We start from the raw sequence: 19,674 nt of genomic DNA on the forward strand, positions 1-19,674 counted from the left end.
TCCGACCTCCCCAGTTCAAGTGGAGCGCAGCCACCCGTCCGCAGCCCAGACCCCGTCCCTCCAGCCTTTTCCTCCCGCAGCACAAACTCCAGATCAAACAGGTAAAAATATTAAAATATTCAGTGAGGGCAATCGGGACTCGGGTCTCATTCATGAGTATGTGCGTAGGAATGTTCTTTGTGCGCAAAAGAGCTGGATACGCAAAGTCGGCACCGGATTCAAGACGCGCACGTCAAGAGGGTCCAGCCGCAAACCTCCTCCTCGGACGTCTCTGCCCGGGCCCCGCTCATACCGGTATCATCGCCCCCGCTGGTCGGAGTACGTATTGTATATTGTTTCAAAAGACAACAACCAGGTCATAGTTCACAAAATATAATTATATGAAAACTATATATAAGAAATGCAATTGTAAATATATGAAGACTATATATACTGCTTTGGTGTCCCCCCACAAGCTTGAAGCACGGCCAAGAAAGCAGTGCAACCGGCAGTGCAGCAATACTGAACACGGAACAAACTTTAAAATCAGGCCTTGCGGATCTAATACGATTGAAGATTCAGTAACCGGATTGCTTATTTCTCGCCTAAAATTTGTTCAGAGACAGATTTTGGCGGACTTAAATAAGTGAAAGTTGATGTCCTTCATTCAACGCAACCCGACTACTCATGCTCCAACCCCATTGGCTCTCAGAACTGGGGCCTCAGTAAGGAGGCCCCAGTAAGCGCGTGCTCATGACTGCTAATTACCATAAACCACACCTCGATTTCCCAATACAGTGGAAACCTCTTATCGTGATATCGTCTGTCCAGTTCAAATTGATCGATGTAAGCGGATGATTATTCTAACCCAATTTTTTTCTTATTCTTTTCTCTATTTCTCATGCAGATAACCATCTAATGGTATCAATGGCTCTGCGGAGCCTGACACAGGTCTTGTTTTGTTTCGTTCAGTTAGGAAACAGGAAAATAAATACATATAAAATAAAAACACAAGGTTTTTATTTATCTAAATCTTTTTGGTGGGAAACGGGGACGTGTAGCAGAGATCGCTCCCTGTCCATTTTGCATTTACGCTACTGCTCTACAGCTGTCTGTTTTACAAAGGATCAGTCCTAAATGAACTTCAAATTTTAAATAACTGTTGGACAGGATTTGAAGGGTTTAATGAATTGTAAAATTATAAGGAAGTCTTCCTGATGTCAATCATCCTATAGTACCAGCAAGCCCCGGCGTGGTGCCACCACTGCAGACGGGTTACTGCGAGGTGGAATATAATAAATTGAGGTGGAATCGGAATTACTTAAACTAACTCAAAACTCTGTCTGATAAATAAGAGAGAAAAAAAACAATTGAGAGCAGAGCCTGATATGCCAACCGAACTTTTAATGCGGTCAATGAGGATGTCACTTGTGTCTAATACAGCACTAAGATTAAAGAGGATGGAGCATTGTCCTGCATCAACTGCTAAAAGATCATTTGTGACTTTCAGTCGAGCCTTTTGTGTGCTGTGGCATGGCCGAAAACCAGATAATTGTAATTTTTCAAATGGGTCGTTGGTGTTAGAGTAGTCACAAAGCTATCAGGGTCATCTAGTAAGCGGAAGGTTGCTGGTTCGATCCCCGGCTCCTCCTGGTAGCACGCTGATGTGTCCTTGAGCAAGACACCTAACCCCATAACTGCTCCACATGGCAGCCCGCTGCTACTAGATACGTCCGATACTAGGATGGGTAAATGCAGAGAAATTGCGAATTTCCCCGTTGCGGGACTGATAAGGGTACATGAAAAAAAAATGCCAACAGACTCTAAATCTCTGGATTTAAATGGGGGTTTAGAGATGGGTCTAAAATTGCTAAGAACTGAGGGATTGAGGTTGTGGTTTTTGAAGGAGCGGTTGGATGAGGGAACGCACAAAGTCAGGTGGTGCTGAGCAGTGGTGAGGGTACTATTTAAAATGGACAAAATGCCAGGGCCAACTTCAACCAAGACTTCTTTAAGCAGTATTGTGGGGGACAATACCTAGGGGGCAGGAAGAAGATTTCTTGTGAAATAAAATCTCTGTGGTTTCTGCACTTACAGGAAAAAATGCTTCCAATTCAGCCTCCAAATGGAAGGTAACAGAGGTCACGTGCAGGTGGGATTATTTGATCCCCGATATCTTCAATTTTCTTTGTAAAGAATAGAAGAAACTTTTCACATTTCTCTGGATTATGATTCATAGCAGTGCTAGTGGGAATGTTTACACCTCTATCGATGGTGTTCAACAGTATTCCTGGGTTGTGGGCATTCTCTGAGATAGTTTTTGAGAAATACTGTGCTCGTGCATCCTAAACTACTGCATTAAATTCCTTCATAAGATCTGTCATAGGATTATACACATTTCGGGTGCAGGCGTTCCATCTCTTTCTGCCTTTCTCCGTTCCCTCTTTACTGTATGGACCTCTGGAACATTGAGCCAGGGAGAGGATTTTGCCGATGTTCTTTTCATTGTTTTGTTTTTTTTACAATATGATCCTTTATATTCGGTTTGTGTAAAGTTAACCAACTGCACATACAAAGGAGTTCAGTTTAGGATCCTATACTTGAAAATATAGAAACACACACACAAATCAGATACACAAAGAAGATACATTTTGGTGTCTTTTAGTAGTAGTAGTAGTAGTAGTAGTAAATATTTATTATTTTATTGTATAATATTTTACATTTACAATTTTTTAGTAATTGTGGTTGTAACATGCCAATTACATTTAGTTCAAATTCGGCAATATAATTGTGGCAGAAGAGAGGGCGTGGTTAAGCTACGGTCTGCAGGCGCCGTGGCTTCTGGCTTCGCCTCGCTTGCGCTTATTGGTGGGACCCAACTGGAAGAGCTTTCTTGTGTGTTGTTTGTCTTGCAGTAGGGATCACCTGGTGCAGGAGATTTGTATGAGTATTATTACCTGACATTTTGACCAGCAAATGTATAATATATATATATATATATATATATATAATTTTATTTATTTATGGGTTTTTTTTATACATTTTACCAAGAAAAAGAAAAAGGTAATTACCAGTGGCATAACGCACCATTCCCGTGGTTTCGAATCCACACACAGTTGTTACATAGTGCAAGAACAGGTGTTCAGGGGGTGGGTGGGAATGAAAGCGGTACATTCTCCATGTTACAAGTCAGAGTGCCAGTTACAAAAGGTTACATAGTGTTGGTTTAACCAATGGCGAGTGAGAACGTAGCGCAACGTGTCACCTACATAATTATAGAACCTAGAATCGCGATTGTGGCGCTGCCCTTGCGGCCGCCTGCGGGAGTGCCTCGTGTCGATTACACACATTTTAGTGTTTTTAGTATTTTTAGAGCTTGGTGAGCGTAATCACCGGGTGTCATGACATTTCACCGCATATGTATATGACCGTATGTATATGTATGTGACAAATAAACCTCTTGACTCTTGATAATATTGTCATGTACAGTCATGTACATGTCTCCCTACAGTGAGACACGTCTGTGTTAATGCAGTATTTAAACAATCAATATACCAAACTAATAATCAGTAGAGTTTTCCCAGAGTCGCCACTGTTGGTCAAGTACATTTTCATATGCAATGTGTCTTGGTGCCAGTGGGTGCATTCTAGTAGAGGTAGATTAGTAGGATAAAGCATAGTCCATAGCAAAAAAAAACAAAAAAACCCAAATATACCAAAATATACTTCATATACAAAATGTGTTCTACGTGGTGTAGACAAACATGCTTTGGTTATTAAATAAGTGTTTGGATCCACATTGCTGTCCTGTCCTCCTCACGCTTCTGGTCCTCAGGTGGAGATGGAGGAGGATGGGGAGATGGGGAGGAACACTCCACCTTCTCTCCATCTCCCTGGAGGTCAACAGGGTGTCCTTCTCCTGGGGACACCTGGGAGAGGTGTCTGGTCAGGGGCGGATCGGGCCAGTCCTTCCTGCCTCCGGAGCTTGGACCTCCACTCACAGGGACCGTCCCACTGAGGCTATCCACCACTGTGGACAGAGAATCCACCACCTCAGTGGTGTCCTGTCTGGTGCTGATGGATGCACAGCATTGACCTCTGCAAAGCAACTTCAACCTGCCACAGAAAGTTGGTTTGGTAAATTTTGATAATGACCTTAAATATACTGTATACATTAAAGGGAATAAGAGAGCATTGGGAGCATCGTAAACAACCTGTTGTACTTACGGTAAAGACACACCAGGGGGCACTGTGCTGAGGTCGCCCACAGGAGTTTCCAGTAACTCCATGGCCTTTTCCAGTTGCAGTTTCTTGTACAGAGCCACAATGCTGGACTCTGGCTGGCTGTCTGGCACCAGAATACGCCCCAATACCCGGTTGTTAAACTTCTTGAACCTTGTGCAGACACAGGCTGGATTCAGGATGGATTCACAGGGAATTTATTAGATCATTTGGATCACACAGTTGTGTCTAATGGTTCTCACTTGTCTTTCCAGTAGTGGTGGCTCCACTGACCACACAGATCCTCAATCCCAACAACGACATGCTCCATCAGCTGGACACAAACACATGTTAGCAGAATATTCAAGCCATGCCATGGTCTCTCCTACGTGGCCATCATTTCCTAAAACAACCTTCCTCCCTCTCTAGGAAGCATCTTCGCAAATGAGATAGACCATATGTTTTCCATGGTGTCATGCATTAAAAAACCCACCAGTTTGACATCATGATGGTGGGGACAAGAATGAGGTTCAAACTGGAAATGAAAGGGAAGAAGAACCTACTCTTTTGTGATTCTCCACATTGATGGTTTTCAGCTCCTTGTTGGTCCTCCTGAAGTTCATGCACTCCACGATGGGACGCATACTGAGACCCTGAGGAATAAGATGGTTGATGAGGGGATTTCTTTAGAATCTGAAAATGTATCTCTGGAAATGCATCTACATGCGCAAACTTCCGTCTGATGCCTGTTCACTGCAGAAAAACCGAACCTGTGTGAAGATGCTGATAATAATGATGCAAATGGAGGCTGTGATGAACAGCTTCCTCCTTTGGATGCTGTCGGGCAAGGTGAAGGCCAGGGCGAAGCAGAGGGAGCCCCGCAGGCCGCTGCAGGCCAGGCCCAACTGCTCCTTGAAGTCAAACTGAAACGTGCGAAAGGGTTTGGCGATCTGGGACAGCACCAGAACGCCTGTGGGCAACGGATGTGAGTGGAGAAGGGAAGAGTGAGGTGAGATGACCACAAAGGACACGCTGGAACAGCTTGTTAACTCAAAGCTATCTCAGGTGTCATTTCACAGCTTCAAGTTGCCATGTACAGCAGGAGGAAACGAGCGTCTTACTAATGGCTGAACCCTAACCCTAACCTTACCCCTAGTCCTTGGGTTTTTCAGTTACAAGGTGTCTATAAGTAACTCTAAAGCTTTTGGTGTATCAGACCTAGTGACAACTGCAAGAAGCTATTATTGGTGTTTTCTACCAACCACTAGAACACGCCTAGCTCCCATATCAGAGCTTTGGGCTGCAAGTTCATGCCTTTCTCACCCAGGACTCTCCACAGGAGGGCGAACAGCAGTGTGAAGAGGATGTAGGCCAAGTTCCACTCATGGTCCATGGTTATGATGGCAACGCCCAGGGAGAAAAAGATGAGCGTTTCAGAGATGGTGGCCAGCATGGTGAGCACTTGGCGGATGGTGGTGCATGACTGCGCGGAGATGTTCTGCTCCACATAGTACTTCATGGTTATCCCACATGTGACGATACTAAAGGAAGATGAGCAGATTATCGATTTTGAAAGTAGCTCACAAACAAATGGTAACTGCAGTAGATCAAATAGCATTTCTGTTTTAGATTGCTAGTCCTGGGGTTGCTAGAAGGATTCAAGTGCGACTGGGGTTAAAGGAGACTGCTTGAGGCAACTCTCGTGTGCTTCCACATTAGATCGGGTGCTAGAGTGCGAGACAGGGTTGCTCGATGGAACAATAGCAACTCTAGCACTGTCTTCCCCCAACTTGAGGGGATTTGTTGGTCGTAAAAATAATTCAGATCGCTTAGTTTCACCCCGGTGATCTTAGAACAGATTTTAACAATGCTGTTCAGGCTGTTTCCATCTTTTACTGTAAGGCTGTGAAACCAGCAGATAAAAGAAAAACTCAGGAGTCTCTCAATAAAAGATTGATTAAAAACAACAGAGGATGACAAGACTGACAGAAAATGAATTTAGTTTGCAGAGAAGGTGAATTGTCTGTTTCTCCCGCTTCACAATAGCATAAGTGTTCACATCAAATTTAAGGTCATCATCAAAAATAGTATCCAAATATTCGCATGATCTTACCATTTCCACACTTCTATTATGTATGATGCACTCTTTGGCTGAATCTATGTTACGTCGTAAATCAATAGTCAGTTCCTTGGTTTTAGATAAGTTTAAGTCCAAGAAGCTGTTATCACACCAAGAGATAAAACACCCTTTTGGCGACCCTGTGGATGTAGCTACAGAGTCTGAGAAACAGCCATTTACAGAAACCCTCTGCACTCTGTCAGTCAAGAAGTCCAAGATAAATAATACAAGCTGGTGAGGCAAATTTGTATCACATAGCAACCTTACCGATAAAAGGTGCGGCTACTTCGCATTGAATGCCGATAAAGTCTGCAATCCAAAGCCTGGCACGGGCTTGCAGCTTTTCAAAATGTTTAATTAGGTTATTGAGTATTAAAAGCTTTGCATCCTCCACACCTCTCCCTGCATGATGAGCAAATTGCAGTGAATCAAGTTTTCCAACCACAGTTAACAGAACAAGGTTTTTAACAATTCCCTCGAAGCTTGTGGAAGAAATTCTTCCGCAATGATCGGTGAGGTTAATCTGCCCGCTACAAGAAAACAAAACTGAGAATATTCAAGATTATTTATTCTGCAGAATAAAGAGAAAGATTCAGTACTGCTACAAAGCAGTGCTCGGATCAATCTGATATCACAGGAAAAGACAGGAGGCTTTATACAGGAAAAACAAGGTGTGGCTTGGGTCAGAGCTCTCCAACAAGTCTGCGCCCCCTGTTGAGTTTCTTCATCTCCATAGAAGGTAAACAGGGCCAAGTGTGATCTGATTATTTCATGTTAAAATGGACATTGTAGGGAGCAAAACATTTCTCTTTACATGAACTCTGGGGGGTTCCAGGGGAGACAGAGACAAATGTTTTAAAAACCCCTTCTGGAGATAGAGGCCTTTGTCTTCATTCAAAATAGTTGATCGTAATCATATTTTTCTCACAAGCTTTTGATTATTAATGATGTTCCCGCCACTAGTCTAAAATCGATTGGTGTTCATTGGGACAGGTATCACAAAAGAACATTCCCAGATAGCAGGGATTTGGTTTCAATCAAGTGACATCTGGAAGATATGGGGGAGGACACAGCAAAGCTGGTCAGCACGGTATCGTGATGTGCCCCCAAATGTGTTCTGGACCAGGGGCCTTTTTGATTGTGGTGTGGAGATGGGATGGTTTGAACAGCTACACCTGACCTGGATCTAGGTGATTGGGTCAGGGTGGCTATCTACCTGTTGCTCACCGCCTCTCTACAATAAACTGATGTCTACAACCCAATGTTGTCTGTGCCAAAGGGCCCTAAAACGTGGGCAGCTATGGTAGGCAGAACTACCACACTGATGTTTACATATTTTAAAAAGATCTCTAACACATCCCTGACTAATGACAATATCAATCAATATCAGTTTTTAGAGGTCTCCTGTCACTGTTTCTCTGAGTGATTGAGGCCATAGATTGGATTCCCCTCCAAGCTGCCCTCATATCACCACTACTGCGGCTAATCTGACGATTACGACTAAACCCTAATGACCCCAAACAGTCCATGTCTAGACTGTGCCATAAAATGTAATGGTTGGCACTGGCTCAAACTGAACGGGATACTCCAGGTTTTGGAGGTAATTAGGGTAGAAAAATGAGTTGCAGTGCAGTTTGAAGCGCAGAGTTTCCACTCACGTCAGGAGACTTGAAATGGCGAAGAGCTCAGCCACCAGGTACGCCAGGTAGCTGTACAGCAGGATGAAGAGCGGCTCGATGGAGCGGGTGTTGGCGGTGAACCTGGTGGTGAAGGCAGCCACGATGCTGAACAGGAAGCCAAGCAGAACGGCGCCCAGGCCCACCAGGAAGAACCTGGCCACCCCCAGGTACAAGTCGGTGACGTGGACAGCAGGCATCTCGGCCACAAAGGTGAGCATGTTGTAGAGAACCTATAGAGCGAGAGAGAGAGAGCGAGAGAAAGAATTTTGTCAAAACATAAGACAACATATCACTTGGTGTTTGCTTTGACTCAAACTCATCTCTTTGTTTTATTGGACTAGATTTGTCAAGATTCGAGCAAGTAGTTAGTTTAGTTATTTTGGAATTCATGAAATTAGATTTTGTGCTTGTTATGTCTGTTGCAATGTAGGTGAGGTTGGTAGTCAAAACAGCATGTGCACCTTACGCAGTACACGGGGCCATTGTACTTCTCACAAGTTCACATATGGAAAAAAAAATTAAAAGAAATACTGTCTGATGTCTTTGATAATTCACTATAACTAAGTTCTAAATGTTTGTTTTTTTCTGTTAAATTTTGAGTGAAGACCAAAATTGAATAAACAAATTATTTCTGGTTGCAGTATTTGAAACTCTATATGTATCTTATCAGTTAAAAAAATACATTGAACTTATCCTGGGCCTTTTTTCTGGGCTTTGTTTGTTTGCCAAATAGCTACTTATTGCATTAGACAGAAACAGGTTCTCAATGTTCTGGAATATTTTGGAGGCTGCTTGTTCCATGTTCAGTGACAGGTGAGACTGTTCCTGAATTTGGGGGCGTAAGCATTCTGGGGTCAAGCTCAAGGTAGTCTTTATTATCACTGAGGCGCAATTTGTTACACAGCCAGTCGTAAATACGATCATACATCAATCAAAACACCAACGATACACAAAAGAAAATGTAGAGCACGGTGCCAACAGCGCCGTGCTCTGGCGTTCTACAAAATGAGGTGTCAACATTAAAACTTTTGAGCTTCCAATAAAGGTACATGCGTTGCTGGGCCTTTGCACAACATCAGTATTTGGTTCAAAGGTTTCTTATCGATTATTGTCCTCTAGTCCCAATTTTTTACTGTTGAACAACTTCAACAGCCTGGCCATGGATAACAGCAGGAAGAAAATGAGGCTTCTTCCTAAAGTCAATTGTCATTTCCTATGTTGTAGATGCATTTATGTCCAAGAAACACACAACATACCTATTTAACTTTTCTTCTCTAGGTTTTTAATATATTTCTTATTTAAATTCTGCTTTTATTTTTTTTTTTAAGTGATCAAAAATGTAATAATAAATGGTCCTGTCCACCGCATGGTATGTCATTTCCGGTGTCAATTGTCGCGTGTGTTTTCGTGACAAAATGTAGTTTGGAGACCCAACAAACTCGTCTGGGATTCCTCCTGGTGAAAGATCTTGTAACTTGATTGTCATGTATTGTGCAAACCACAAGACTGCAAGATTCCCAATCACAAGACAAAAAGTTGTGTAGTGTGAACAGTACAAGGATCGGATCACTTTGAAAGTGGTGTAGTGTGCCCATGGAATAATAGACGGCACCCAAACACATGCTGTCACACACATTGCACAAATATATGTTCACATACATACTTGACATACTCACCACAACTATGGCATCATTGAAAATGCCCTCTCCAAATACGACTATGTGCAGCTGTTCGTTGACTCCAATGTCCTCAAACACGGAGAGTACCGCCACAGGATCCAAGGTCGAAACGATGCAGCCAAAGAGGAGGTTTTCCTGTCGTATACCGAGATATGTAAATACACCTTCCACCATCGCTGTCTCCTCTCACACTGTTGTGATGTGACAGCTGCTCGCAACCTGATAGTTGCTCTTTATACAAAAACCGAGGGACTGAGAATGCAAAAAAACTTCACACTTTAAGAAGAACACAATGTTTTAACCGGCTTCCACTTAGAAAGACGACTACTAGACTGACTAAAGGTGTGTGGGGTTATAATTTCGGTCAGAATGCAGCTGACCTGCAGGTTGATATCCTGAACTCCAAACAGCTCGATGTGGCAGATGCCGTAGAGGGAGAGCCCAATGGCGGCGCTGTTCCAGAGCGATCCCACCACAGCGTACCACAGCACCGTGCCCACGTTCTCAAAGAAGGGCCTCGTGGGCATGAAGTATCCGCTGCCCAGGACGATGGGCGGCAGCATGTACAGGAAGAAGACATTGGAGTCCAGGATGGGCAGAGGCTCCTCTCGGACATAGTGCATGACGGCGCCCCCGATGAACCCGATGACAATTAGCAGACAGCACTCTGGGATCCAGATGGTGATTTTCGGGTAAACATGGAGGCCTGCCGGACAGAAGGGTCAGCGGAAAAGAACAGTGCAAGGAAGAGTGAAGAGGAAGAGACGGAAGAATCCAGTCCTTCACATGCCCTCTAGTCTTTCAACTGTACTTTGAAAGTCGCCCCATTTTAGTGACTCTAGCTTACTGATTTTGGCAAAGCAAGCCAGCAGCACCCAGAGTGTAAGTTCGAAGGGCATCTGAATGCGAGGATAATCCATAGTAAACATCGGCAGGTTGAGCTTCTCCTCGCTGGGGGAAGCCTGTAGATTAAAAGCTGTTTCAGCATTTATTCACCTTTTCATACTTAGCACAATTCTGATTTAACTTGTTGTAAATATACACTTTAAAATCAAGTGTACATTTCACATGTTGATATCAAAAACAGACATTCTTGATATCAAGAATTGAAACCACTTCCTGTTGCTTTCGATGCAGAATCGTAATTGTGATATAAAAAATGTGTATAGTTGTTATTAAAAATTTGAATTGTTGAAAGCAGAAAGGTAATTCGTGATATAGATCTTTCAAGTTTTTATATCAAAATGCATCAAAATGCAATTACATTCTTGAGATTAAGAAGTACATTTCATGACATCCACAATTCATGTTGTTGAAATCAAGAATGGGAATTAATAAACTTTAATAAAATGTTCACAGTTGAGATTCTGCATTGAAAGCAATGGGAAGAGGTTTCAAATTTTATCCATGTTTTTTCTTGATATCAAAATAGCAATTTCTGCAAATTTGTTTTTGATATCAGCAATGTTTTGTTTTTCTTGATATCAAAGTGCACATTTTCAACTAATTCAGTCAGGATTGCAAAAAGTAAATAAATGGTCAAAAGGCTTTCCAAACCTCTGGATGATCTTGAAGAGGTTCTTTGTTGGTGACATTGGGAGAAGGCTTTGAAGGCAGCATCTCACTCTTCGCTCCGTTCCAGGACAAACAGAGCAGGAGCATGCATAAAGAGCCACTGCTCCCCATGGATAATATCAGGTTCCTCATGCTGGCCATGAAATGAATGCAGAATGGCAAAAGTTAAAGTATGGGTCTGTGTTATTTAGCTGAATCAATAGCAGACCAAATTCTTCTCTTCTATTTCCATCCAAGTGAGTCCTTGAAATAAATATGTGTAATGGCAGCTAAGAATAATTGTTCCCAAAGAACATGTCATTGAATTCTGATTGGCACAGTCAGATCACCTGACTCATTTTGTCATTTGGACCCAGGCCAACAACAATTATTTTTGGCGAATTGTCAGACTTGCACAGGTAACAATGACAACTGCTTTGCTATTGTATTTTTTTTAACCATCCCCAGCATATATACCTGTATATATACCAATAACTCTGTCCTGTGGACGACCTATAGGATGACAAGAGCACAGCTTTTGGTTTTAGAGAGCCACCACCAACCCCCCTCTTTGGAGAACTATTTGTCATGTTTGGGTCTATAAACAACTGATCACTACTCCAAGAGGGGGAGATTCACCATGGGTGAAACAAATAAACATAGATCCAAACAACATTTACGCGAAAACATAAACACTGGACGACAACATGTATTGAAAAACAATTAATTAGGTCCAGGAAAACTAGAACTACAATTGGGCACGTTGCCTCTTCCTGTCATAGTTATGGAAGTAAATGAGGGAGGAAAGAAGTGGGATCAAGAGGTTTATTTGTCACATACATATACATGCAATCAGGAGGGTGCTGGGGCGCATTCAAAGCAAGTGTGGTGGTGTGTGTGTGATGAGACCGCCTGAATTTGTGTGTGTGTAAGATGACCACCGGTGAGTGTACAGGACGTATCCCAATTGGTTCTGGTGTATAAGGTCAGTATTATGTCGTGGCGCAGGGAGCCCACCCGGCCCACAATGCCCCGTCACTGACCCGCCAGCGACCCGCCACCCTGTAAAACTCCGGTACTCAATGTGTGCTGTTGGCAATTGCAGTTAAAATTGCGGGGTGTGGGGCTGCGAGTCCTTCAGGCAAGTCGAACCTAAATCACCCTCCTGCCCCGCAGACCCTGGTCTTTTGGAGTGTTGTTTGAAGTAGGATTGATGTGCAAGTGTATGTGTTCTAACCTAATATGAGTGGGATAAAATTTCGGGACGGACGAGAAGCACGCTGGGGCAAGAGCGTGACAGGCAAGATGGCAGCTGCTCGCTGCATCCCCACCCACATAGCTTGCACCCCACCCTTCCCACAAGCCCTAGGCCTATTGTGTGGTGTATGTACTGAGTATGAGTTTTGGCACTGGGAGAGATAAGCGAAGCGCGACCAGATTGATACAGAGGTGCAGCAGGCCGGGAACCGACCACTCGGACCCCACCCCGGACATGACTGTGCCCTAGCATGCCCACCTGGTGGCATCCAACCTACAGTACATCGATATGCCACAGGCACCAAGCGGCCCGCCATGCGCCTCCGCCATGCCGGGCTGCTCCTCATCAGGGCCTGGTCAGCCCCCAGCCGCCGAGCATGTGGACCACAGAGCAGAGGGGGGCAGATAGCCCCACAACCCACAGCCCGACCCTGTGGCGCACGCCCTGTGCACCGAGAGTGCCAGAGGACAGGTACCCCTGCAGCCCGGTGTGATGACAGGAAACCGTCCCCCACCGAAGGAGGCCGCATGGTGAGCCCCGTGCCGAGCACACTCAGCCAGGTTCAGGCCCCCCGTGACAGGACCAGACGGAATGCCTAACCAGCCCCAGCATAATGGGCCACCCCGTTAGAGCAAATGGCTTTATCCACAAAACCCATTTTGAACATTTTGTGTTACGTTATATGAGCTCTGTGCAGAATCTTTCATTGGATGAGTTGCATTTTTGAGTTGGTGGGTCATAGAAAAGGTGTTGTTGCAAATAAGCTTCCACGGGTTGATATTGGTGGGAATAGGAAGGTCTCTTTCACATTCCATTATAGGTAAAGATAAGGTGTCATTTATATTCTGGAAAAAGGATTTTTTTTTTAAATGACCGATATGAGTGAGATGTCGAATCATTAGAGGTGGTTGTAGGATGTTGTTTGTCAATTTGATTTAAACTTTTAAAGACTGCCGTAGTTGAAGGAATTGTAGGGAGCCGTGGCCACCAATATTATACCTTTGGGTTCGGGTTAGGAAGGATATAAGGGAATTGTTTTCAAAAATGTGTTCCAGATTAGTAATTCCTTGTCTCTCCAAGACCTAAATATTATTGGTCTGTTTTTAACCAGAAAATCTGGGTTGTGCCAGATGGGTGTGGCTTTGTATGAAGATAGATAGTGTGACCACTGAGTTTGAGGAATCTCACCCAGGCTGAGAGAGTTGTTGCGATAAATGGGTTTTTAAAGCAATTATGTTTCCTTATTGATTCGGTAAGGAATGGGAGAGGAGATAATGATAACTCCTGACATTCTGTTTGTTCAGTGTCTTGCCATCCATGGCCTAATTTACTCTAGTTGTAACCATTTAATTATAAATTGAAGATGGTTCGCAAGATAGTAGTATCTAAAGTTTTGGGCTGCTAGGCCTCCACAGTCTTTGTTTTTCTCTTGTGTTGCTAGTTTAATTCTTGGTTTCTTTATTTCCAACAAGATTTATTGACTCTTGAGTCTAAAGCAGGGGTACCCAAACTTTTTCCTGTGAGGGCCACATAACTTTTCCCTTCTCTGATGGGGGCCGGGGTCAGTTTGTAACAGAAAAGTGTGTCGATCGCAGGGGTGCCTAAACGTAAACATTTATTGTTTTCCAAAAAGCCACACATAACCAAATATTAATAACCCTTTCAGGGATCTTCACAGAAAAAAAAAGTCAGGAAATAAATAATAACACTATTAATGAAATAAATAACACTTTTTATGAAATAAATAATAACCAAATAACCCTCTCTGGGATCTTCACAGAAAAAAAGTTAGGAAATAAATAACACTATTTGTGATATAAATAATAGCCTACTCTGTCGAACGTTTAGGGAGGTCAATATCTTCAAGGAATGAGCGAATGTTTGATACATTAGATTCATTACTTGAGTGATATAGCTATTATAAATGTCTCTAAATATGTTATTGATGTATGTTATCCTACCCTGTGGCTCTTTGATGGCTGTAATAAGTGTTTTTTCTTCATCGCGTTTCAATTGATTGGCAAGAAATTTACCTGATTTGTCTTTGAATTCAAAATAATCTCCCCTTGTTTGTTGCATGAGGAATTGTGTCCTTTGATGGATGATATTATCAAGTTGAGATGCAATTGTCCAGATCTCATTTTGGATTTGCTTGGTGAATGAGTGGGCTTGTTGGGAGTGCAACTCCTACAGTCGCTGTTCGAGTTTATTTTGGCATTCTTGTCCTTTCTTTTCTTGTGAGTGGAGAATGAAATAATACTACCTCTTAGACCTGCCTTAGCCGTTTCCCCAGAGTAAGGATGGTGATATTTCTGAGGAGTCTTTCAGTTCAATGAAGGAAGTGCATTCTCTGGAAAATAAATGGTTAAATTCTCTATCTTTCAAAAGTGAGGCATTAAACCGCCACCTGCTGGTAGGGTTCCGGTTGGTTTCATTTATGAGGTTGAAACTAATCGACCCATGGTCAGAAATTACAATTGAATGGATTTGTGTATTCTCTAAAATGTGGGTTATTTGATCGCCAACATCGCCAAGAGCAAGATCACTCATATATTGTTTATAGTGTCCAACGAACGCCAGGATTTATGATTATTTCTGGTTTGACCACAGTCTAAACTTGGATCCAGTACTGTGTTGAAGTCCCCTCCCAATATGATAATTGAGTCAGAGAATTCTAAGAGTTTTGAAAATATATTGTGAAAGAAATTTGGGCACTCACTGGGGCCATAAATATTAGCTATGGTTAATTTGATGTTACCAAAAATTCCATTAATCATTATGTAACGCCCTTCTGGGTCTGATATTGTGGTTTTATTTTGATATGGCATATTTTTATTTATCAATATAGAAACGCACTAAATCCACACAAACAAATGCAAATAGACAAATACAAACATAGAACATTGCAGAGCTAGACAAAGATATAGTGAGAGACGGAATAGAGTGAGAGTGATGGGAGAAGTAGGGAGGGAGGGATCAGGGAGGTGAGATGATGAGAGGAGGGAGGGGGGAATAGGAGGGTGAGATGATGAGAGTGAATGATCTTTTAAATATTGACATAGATAGCGTGCTAATTTCTACATCTCGCAGTATATAATAACCACAATACATATATAATAATCAACATAACCAGGGTGCGGTGGAGTCTCGGAATAACAGACCGTCTATATATAGTTTATCAACAATCAGCGATAGGTGTTTATCCTTCTGCCGGTTCTCTTTCAGGATGGGGTACAGCACCTTCCTGTTGATCTCCCGGGGGGAATTGATCGTTCATACCCAGCGTGGTTCCTTTCAGCTCCCGTCCTTTGCTTTTAACCAGCTCCTTGTGCTTGAAGTGTTCAAACTTGGCACTGATGGAGCGGGGACGGTCCACAGGTGGTGTCCCAGTCGGTGAACCCGGTGAAAGGTGATCTGCTTCACGGAGTCCAAAGAGAGTTTTAGGGCGGTGTGGAGGAAGTCTTTCACCATGTTTTCTGGGGACTCTGTGTTGTCCTCTGGGATCCCAGAAACAATGAGGTTGTACTGCATACTTCTGGACTGTATATCTAGGATAGTCTCTTCCAATATATTATTATTTTTTTTTAGAACCTCCACCTCTATTGTGAGATGCTTCACGGATGTTTTTAGATCGGCGTTGTCTTTTTGCATCTCGCCAACCGTGCGGTGCAGGAAATCAAGGCTGGCTTTGATCTTTTGGTAATGTTTCGGGGAGGTGCTCCTGGTTAGGTGCAGCATTGCAGAGAGCAGTGTGGTGCATTCACTCTGTTACTGGCCTCTCATTCTCTGCATTCTTTCATAAAATGCAGTGGTAATCTGGTTTGGCCAGTTAGATCATTCAAATTTCATGACTCATGTAGTGAGCACACAAGAACTAGTGCAGAGGACTCAAACAACAGGCTCAGGGGACACATCCGGCCCACAAGATCATTTAATGTGGCCCACTACATGGTGATAATATATTGATAAATCTGGCCCGCAAATGTTTTTTTCAAATCATAATTCTTAATTAATCCACACAAATGTACTTAATATTTTCAAAATATAAAATAGAATGAAATAGATCATAAGAGACCTATTTATAACAGAATCCGAGGCAATTCACTAACGTGCTGGAGAAAATACAAAAATCCAAAATCAGTCCAGTTTTCCCTTGAAGTTCAACACGGCCCCCCTAGAAGAAGACCACCTGGCCAGTGGCCCCCAGGTCATTTGAGATTGAGACCACTAATGTAGTGGTTAGCATTAACATTTAGGCACAGTGAAACATTACATTGTGTCATTTAGCAGATGCTTTTATCAAAGCTTACAATAATTACAGAGAGAGAAGTGGTTGCTCATGGCAACGGTCATTATTAACAGATCAGCAGTCATTATTCAGATACAACGGACGGCTGGTTGCTGTTAATGACCAATCAGAATTTAGTATTCCACATAGCCATTTAATTATGCATATTAATAATAAGGAAGCAATATAACAGGCTAACATTAAAATGTGTATGTGTCAAAAGGATAACAGAAAGTAAATGTAGTCACTTCTGTCAATGAATGCCTTGAAATAAAAATAATTTCATATATATATATATATATATATATATATATATATATAGATATATAGAGAGATATATTGTTAACAGGGTTTTCAGGTTTTTCTTGCTTTTTCCAGTTATAGATATTGGTGATATATGTTTTATCTCAACTGTACCTCTAATTTGTCCTCCGGTGTGACATGAAAGTTTTGAAAAAATTGAAAACAATAAAAGTTGAAAAGTGAAAAATTAAGATAATTCAGGAATGAAAACTAATCCTCTTCATAGCATGTGCCTTTCAAACGTCGTCTGTACTTCCTGGTAAAATTGGGTCCTCTCAGTCAAAGGGGCGGGTCAAGTAATTACCATCTTTTTTAAAAGCAATAGTGTCACACTAGAGGATATAGGATTTAGGGACAAAATTGAACTCATCAGTACTTTTGTTTTCTACACATAGACCACTTAAGACCAGGTCTATATAAAAAAAACTGTACTCATAGTAGTCAAACCTGGACTCGTTTATAATAAGAAGCCTATATTGCAATAAGATAAGATCAAACACCATTGCGATAAGATCATCAATTCAGGGAAAAATTAATTCAGCCTGTTATCACGTTATAACCTGATCCTACCTCGTCATTTCATGATCTTTTCAACTTTTCCCATTATAACATGATAACAGGCTGAATTATTTTTTCCCCAAATTAATGAAATATGCTTCTGTAGTAAAATAATGCCTTTGATTATAGATATAGAGGACAATATCTAACAAAAGATAGCCGTATATACTAGTACTATGACACAAAATAGCCCCAGCCATCACCAGGTCAGCACTGGCTGTCCAGCTGTCATCGGTGTTCCAACGGGTGTCGTCACCAGTGGTTCTGCCCTCGTCAACAGTCCAGCCAGGGTCAGAACCAGGGACATCGAAGGCTGTCACCAGTCACCAGCCTGGGCAGTCACATAACCCTCTGCTAAGACTGACTGAGACTGACTGACTGCTGAGGCTGTCCAAAACCTCTGGCACAGCTTTGATGCTGACCAAGGCTTGAAGACCTGCTGGACCTGTTCAAAGACATATCTGCAGCCAAAGATGAGGACTGTAAGCAGACCCGTTTGGTGCAACATTACATTGACACTGCCCCATCGATCTCTGACCACACCTGGCATTTGCCAATTGCCAGGCTACCGACCAAAAGATTCAAAAATGGCAGAGGGAGGGATCATTCAATCCCTGAACAGTCCTGGGCTACTCAGGGCTCACTGTGTCCTTGTCTGTAAGAACGACGTCACCTAGAGGTTATGCATAGACTAATGCTGCCAAATGCCATCACCCAAAAAGACACTTAGCCACTCCCTCTCATAGACCATTCCCTCAATTACATCACCAGTTCCAGATGGTTCAGCTCCTTGGACCTGCACAGCAAGTACTGGCAGGTGTAGCTAAACTATATCCTCATATACATGTGGATATAGTTCCTGATAGGGGTCCCCAGTTCATCTCCCAGGTCTGTAAAGCTTTGGAGGCCACAGTCAGTCTCTCCTCTGGTTTTCACCCCCAGACCAATGAGCAGGCGGGAAGTGCTTACTAGGATCTGGAGGCAGCCCTACATTTTGTCCCCATTCCAACCCTTCCTCATGGAATGCCCGTTTGGTTTGTATCGAGTATGCCCCCAACTCCTCCGCCAAAGCTGCTACACCTGTGTCTCCCTTTGAAGCATCTTTAAGTTATCAGCCTCCATTGTTCCAAATCCAGGAGAGGGAGTTAACATTTCCTTCAGTCCAATACCATCTTTGCCACTGTCGGAAGGTTTGGAAAGAAACACGGGCAGCACTTCTTTGTTCTGCGGAAAATAATAAAAGACACTTGAGTACCAGCTCCCAATTACACAACAGGTCAGACAGTTTGGTTCTCTTCCAAAAATATTCTCCTGAAGACTGATTTCAGGGTACTGTCACCATGATATCTTGGTCTCGGTCATTGAAAAGATCATTAATCCCACTATTGTCAAGTTAAAGCTACCTGGTTCCATTGGAATTCATCCTACCTTCCATGTGTCTCAACTAAAACCTGTCTCCTCCAGTCTTCTATGAAACAAACCCACCACCTACTTGGGATTTTGGACCTCAGTCTCCAGAAGGATGTTTGCCATGCCTGCCCACTCTGCCATAAACTCTTCATTCAATTGGACTTTGGTGAACTATACATGATATTTCACAATCAATCTGTGAAATCCATATCTGTTGGTAAGTCTGTGTTCTAAATCCTTGGGTCCAAAATTGAATGTATTATAACAGACTGGTGTCTGCTTGTATTTTTTCCCTTGAGGGGGTGGAACCAGAAGTGACGTCCTTCGACAGATATTGGTTAAGGGGGTTGGTGAGAGGTTTCCTATTGGTCTGTTGTGGAGGGAAGGGCGTTCCTCTTTGACATAGGTAGTTTCATACTTCTTACTCCTAATCTGGATTCTGCAATCCTTCCCGTTCAATCATTTAATGCAGGTATTAAAATTGTGTTTCTCAAATAAATCTTGAAATAACAAAAAGTAAAGCACATAATCTTGAACTGAAAAGAAAGTCAATAGTCAATTTTACCATGCGCTTACATAGGAATTTCCTATTGGCGCAACTGGGCGCACTGCACTGCACAGTACTG

At 42.6% G+C, this 19,674-nt stretch overlaps 1 protein-coding gene across 1 annotated transcript; it reads right to left on the reverse strand.

The window, feature by feature from the left end:
• Window positions 1-1,310: 1,310 nt before the first annotated feature.
• LOC307247716 (sodium/hydrogen exchanger 2-like) lies at window positions 1,311-11,384 on the reverse strand (the record flags this gene model as incomplete). The annotated part of the gene is made up of 12 exons (XM_080023839.1): window positions 1,311-1,322; window positions 3,858-4,095; window positions 4,207-4,374; window positions 4,464-4,534; window positions 4,764-4,853; window positions 4,971-5,170; window positions 5,524-5,741; window positions 7,978-8,228; window positions 9,675-9,812; window positions 10,058-10,383; window positions 10,525-10,639; window positions 11,235-11,384. The coding sequence occupies 12 exons, from the start codon at window positions 11,382-11,384 to the stop codon at window positions 1,311-1,313; spliced, it is 1,977 nt and encodes a 658-aa protein (XP_079879965.1).
• Window positions 11,385-19,674: the final 8,290 nt, after the last annotated feature.

This window comes from Zeus faber, assembly GCF_960531495.2.
Source record: "Zeus faber genome assembly, chromosome: 2".
NCBI classification, from domain to species: Eukaryota; Metazoa; Chordata; class Actinopteri; order Zeiformes; family Zeidae; genus Zeus; species Zeus faber.